We start from the raw sequence: 5,439 nt of genomic DNA, 5'->3' as shown, positions 1-5,439 counted from the left end.
TTCAAACGATATACTTCAAATACTACTTTTCGTTCTCTCTTTACTCCATTTACAAACATTGGCAATTCTCTTTGAGTAAGATTTAATAAATAGTTTTGTCAATCACAATATACATTGATTGCAGTTTAAAACCACGATAAACATTTGCATACGCTAAAATTTATTACTTTGGGATACCATACGGCATATTTTGTTAATAGTGAACAAAAAGGTAAAACATGCTACACAGAGATCAGTATGCTGGAGTTTCTGATTGACAACATATTTGTTGAATTTGGAGGTAGACTTTTTCAACAAGTTGTCGGCATTCCTATGAGAACGAACTTTGTGTCTCTCCTTGCCGACCTCTCCTTATTTTCCTATGATTCGGAGTTCCTTCAGACACTTGTCAAAACAAGAAGACCAAAGAAGCTAGATCATTTAATTTCACATTCAGATATATTGATGATGTTCTTTCCATTAACAGTCCAAACGTTTCTGATTGGATTCCATTAATATATCCTCCAGAACTAGAAATTAAAGAAACAACAGACACGGCTTCGTCCGCCTCATTTGTAGACTTATACCTCGAATTGGACATAAGCGGTCATCCCAGTACCAGAATCTATGACAAAAAAGACGATTTTAATTTTGAATTTCCCCAACCTTAGTAGCAATATACCAACTTCACCTGCATATAGAATATACATTTCCCAACTCATTCGGTATTCAAGAGCTTGCAGGTGCTAGTCATACTTTATAAAACGTCACCAGTGTCTGAGCAGAAAGATGATGAATTAGGGTTATGTCAAAGAACGTCTCGTCCTTTTTCTAAAAGTTCATCGGAAGATATCAAGACCTTGTTGATAGATATTCCGTATCTACTTCACAAATGATACATGATGGTCTTGAAGTATAGATTCAAGATGTTGAAGTTGTTTATCATCTTAATTTACGTGTTATAGTGTTCTTTTATTTGTCTTTGTAAATTATTAACTTTTACTGTTTAGTCCATTTTTGGTAATATCCTTTTAGCGTGGCTCGGTACTTATACATTCCGCCATTGTGTTATTGTGCTCTGGTCATTTTTTGTATTCTTGTCTTTCAATTTTGCTTTTGTGCTTTGTCTATATGCCATTTTTTTTCTTGGTTGACATTTTTATAGTGAATAAGATTATAACACAATGTTAACTGCTGTACCCCTATTTTTGACATTTTTACCTATTATGTCTGTTTGTTTTGTTCACACATTGTTGTCAATATAATGGAATTTTATGCGACTGTCCTACATGTGAGAGGTTTAGCTAGCTATAAAACCAGGTTTAAGGAAATGCCTGCATCAAGTCAGGAATATGACAGTTGTTTTCCATTCGTTTGATGTGTTTGAGCTTTTGATTTTGCCATCTGATAAGGGACTTTCCGATTTGAATTTTCATTGGAGTTCGGTATTTTTTGTTATTTTACTTTTTGCTTGACTTTAAATTGAAAGAAATGTTTGGCAATATCATTATTTTACTGAAAATTCCATTATTGACCACTTGATGTACGTTTGATAAGGAATTGTTGTATCCTTTTCAAAGTTCGTGTTTTATATATATATTTGTTTGCATCATACAAGAACTATTTTGTGTCTTGTAAAACTAATGACTTTTGACTTTGTTGAATCGGAATTACGTCATAGGATATCTGACGACCGGGCAAAACAGAAAGCTTTCGAACGGTAAATGATATAACTGCGCTGGATGCATAACGGCTCCTTACTTAACGTCTTTTGAACAATTCACTACTAAATACGAACATTGTACGTAGAAACTATATATTTTCATTGATGGTGGATTGGTGGATAAGCGCGACTATCACTAAGGTAGCTTTTTTTTGAAAATCTATTTTTATTAAATGGAGATTTTTCTTTTTATATAAGTCTTTAATGTGTGGTTTATTTCAAATCCATTTGATGAATACCTTTGTAGACCTAACTCATAGGCCTTATGAACAAGTGTTATGTAGAAAACATTCTTGCAAGAAAAATAAAATAAGATACGAGTCGATGAGGAATTTAGAATTTTGTTGTTTGTCTTAATGACCATGAAAAGTGGCAAACCAGCATTGCCATATACATGTATATGTATTTGGAGTTATTATAGGTTCAACAAAGTACATAGTAGTTTTCTTGGGCCTGTTTAACGTAGCTGTTCTAAAACCTATCCTAAGACATATCTTGGGATCTACATAACGTTAATATTGGAACCGACTTATGCCATATCTGAACATCCACATCGAAACTATCTTAGAAGTATCTTAGCTTGGATATCATAACCATTGTCACAAAATCAGTGAATAAATTTTGAAGATTGTAAACAAAAAGTGACTTCTATGGTGAATCACTTGTGTTTTCACGGACACGCGAATGGACAGTCTTAAAAAAACCCTTTAAATGGCCCTTTTTATGATTCTTGATATTGGGTGCTATTTAAGGAAAAGGCGAATTGCTATTCACGAAAAGACACAAAACTATAGATATGGAAGGTTTTCTGAGAACAATATTTAATTTTCTTTCAATGGAAGGCTTTAAACACCTTATAGGCATTTTCAAATTTAAAAAGTAATAAACGACCACAGGCATTATGTACACATTTGGTCTATATCTGTTTCAATAACATAAAGTTTAGCAATGTCAGATTTTTCTGGTTCCGCCTTACATCCTATCCACAATTTTACATATGACTCCAATGATAAACTCCATGGATACTTTATCCCAAGTTTTACAGTATTAATATGGCATATAATATCACCATCATGGTCAAGGATGTGCAAAGTATGATTGCCACAGTCTGATATAATAACACGACCCAAGCTATCACAGACAACATCTCTTGGATCGAAGATCGGTTTTTGATCCACAGATGAGGTCCCATTGTATGTGAACCTCAAACTTCCAGACTGATCTAGTATTACCAGACGGCCAGTAAACGCGCCAGACTTGTCAACAACGCATACATCTGAGTTTGTGTTTTCACAGAGTTTGTACGGATACGTAAAAAGTCTTTTTGTTCCTGCAAATTGATATTCAGATTTTATATTCTTATCTGATGAATATCGAACTACTTTTCTTTGACTGTCGACTTTGAAACTATAACGATGTCCCTCAACCATGGACACCAAAATGTCCTTGTTTCCATTGATGTGAATTCCAGTTGGGTATAGAGGAGACACATCCAGAAAAGTTTGCGATGAACCATCAATGGTTGACACTGTTTGAATTATAGGGTCATCTGGACAAGTGACGAGAATGCTGTCAGCTGCTAAATGTGCCATGTCATCTGCAGTAACATTCAATTCGCTTACCTTCTGTAAATCATCGTTATGATGAACAAGCATTATAGTTTCACCACTAGAGCTTCCAGTCCAAGAATATCCACCACTAAGCTGACACACAGAGGAAATAAACCGAAAATCCGTATCCAAGACACCAGCTACTGATGTTTCCACCTTAACACCATTAGTGGTTTCGCTAACAGTATCTCCACCATTCGTATTTAATGAAAATGAAACGACACCTAGACAGATGTCTGCGTCAAGGTCACTCTTCTCAAAAGATGGCGATTCAATTGCAGGGACTCCTTTTGAGACATCTATCTTATCCAGTTTCTCTTTTGTTGAGTTGGCGGATCGAATAACTCCAATTCTTTCACAAGAAGAAAGAGATTTGTAAATAATCTGCTGACAGTCTTTAAATTCCGTTTTAATTAGATTCAGATCCATTTCTGTTTTATTAAGTATTTTTTCAGAAGTATTGAAATGATCGTCTAAGTCATTCAAGAGACAGTCTCTTCTCTTTTCTAACACTTTCTTTTGTACTTCGGTTAGTTGAATAATTCTCTCTTTCAAAAATTCAATTTCGGATTTCTTATGTCTTTTTTTAAACTTGGTTCGTTTAATGTGTAATGAAATTTCTTTTAGTGAATCGTTTTCTATTCCTGCAAGTCTCATTTCTAGTTCTTCTACCTTAACGTTATAAACAGAGTCTATCTGTTGAAACAAATGTCCAGAATGGGTAACGGCAATGCATTCCGAACAAACTAAATTTTCACAGTTTTTGCAATACATAATAACATCGCTTTTTTCATGATCCGTACATTTAATGAACTTAGTAAATGGCAGAACATCTCGATTACCATAGATTTGGATAATTATATGTGACTTCGTAGCTTTTCCTTTCGAGTGAACTTTCCGACAATTTTCACATAGAAATTCTTGACATTCAAGACATCGAGAATGTACACTGACACTTGTTTCGCATAGACTGCATACTGGCGGACTTTCTATCAAAGATGAAATGCACCTGTTCGACTTTGCCATCGTTCAATTTTTAATGAATGATTGTGAAAAGTGAAAACAGGGAAGATATTTTTGAAAATATATATGAAGGGTGTTGATTTCCTGTGGTAAGTAATAAGTTCATGTTAAAACATACAGAGTAATACTTCCTTATTCCTTTTAAATTATTGGATCACCAAAGTGATTATGACAATACTGATACGTCACATTGATATTTTGTAAATTTGAGTTTGTATTTGAAGAATTTCCCATATGGATTTTCCTTTGTATTCTTTAATGCAAATTCATCACACTTTGATTGATAACGTTTTAATTTGTCAGTTTTTATGGACCTCCCCCTTTTTAACTTTGAGTTCTGTAAACTTTTTGTATATTTTGTAAAGAAAGGGCAACGAGGCAGCTTCTCTAAAATTACTTTGTCGTTTATTGACTGTGCAAGGTGTTTTCGCAAAAGAAATATGAATAAATAATTGGCCCAAATTCCCATACTCCTTGGAGTGTGTGTGTGGTTTTTTTTTTTTATTGTTAAATGTGGTAACAATGGCAATTTTACAAATGGTACAAAAAAATTCTAGTTCTTTCCTGTTACCAAAGTGAATCAATTTTAAAAAGTTTCTAATGGGAATAAGGAATAAGTTTAAGATACTATTTGTGGTTTAGTATATCCTGCAATAGTTTATCAAATGCAAATTATTTATTTTAGCATTTGCAATACAAAAGGTTAAGAAATATACTAAAATATAGTCCGATATGTCGGTAACATGAAAGAATCTTGAGTAACAGGACAAGTAACAGGACAGAGTTGGTAACAGGAAGGAATTGGTTTTTTTTTAAAAACAATTGCTTTATTTCATAGTTTAAGAAAAATACATCATTTCAGATTGGTCACAATTGGAAGATAACAGCAACAATTTCATTTATCTTTTGAAACTGTATGTGCAAGATGAAAAATCTGCCCAGTTAATGAAAAATTCTAAAATAAATTCCTTTCTGTTACCATCTACTATACTAGAATTGCACAATTACCTCTGCTGTTATCAAAAGTAAAAAAAAACCTGTCTTTTCATTCAATATACTGTATATTATGTTGAGATTTATTTAATATGCTGATCATAACTTATA

General features: G+C 33.3%; 1 protein-coding gene across 1 annotated transcript; it reads right to left on the bottom strand.

Moving 5' to 3' along the window:
• Positions 1 to 2,497: 2,497 nt before the first annotated feature.
• On the bottom strand, positions 2,498 to 4,792 carry LOC127730719 (protein wech-like). Its single transcript, XM_052239232.1, has one exon. The coding sequence runs from the start codon at positions 4,336 to 4,338 to the stop codon at positions 2,602 to 2,604; it is 1,737 nt and encodes a 578-aa protein (XP_052095192.1). The 5' UTR covers positions 4,339 to 4,792; the 3' UTR covers positions 2,498 to 2,601.
• Positions 4,793 to 5,439: the final 647 nt, after the last annotated feature.

The sequence above is a fragment of the Mytilus californianus genome, unplaced genomic scaffold, assembly GCF_021869535.1.
Source record: "Mytilus californianus isolate M0D057914Y unplaced genomic scaffold, xbMytCali1.0.p SCAF_2, whole genome shotgun sequence".
Lineage (NCBI taxonomy): Eukaryota > Metazoa > Mollusca > Bivalvia > Mytilida > Mytilidae > Mytilus > Mytilus californianus.
The sequence above is the reverse complement of the archived record's forward strand: the minus strand, read 5'-3'. Positions and strand labels throughout refer to the sequence as shown.

Coding starts and splice junctions, on each gene's coding strand:
- LOC127730719 (XM_052239232.1), bottom strand. CDS start 4,338: ATGGCAAAGTCGAACAGGTGCATTTCATCTTTGATAGAAAGTCCGCCA.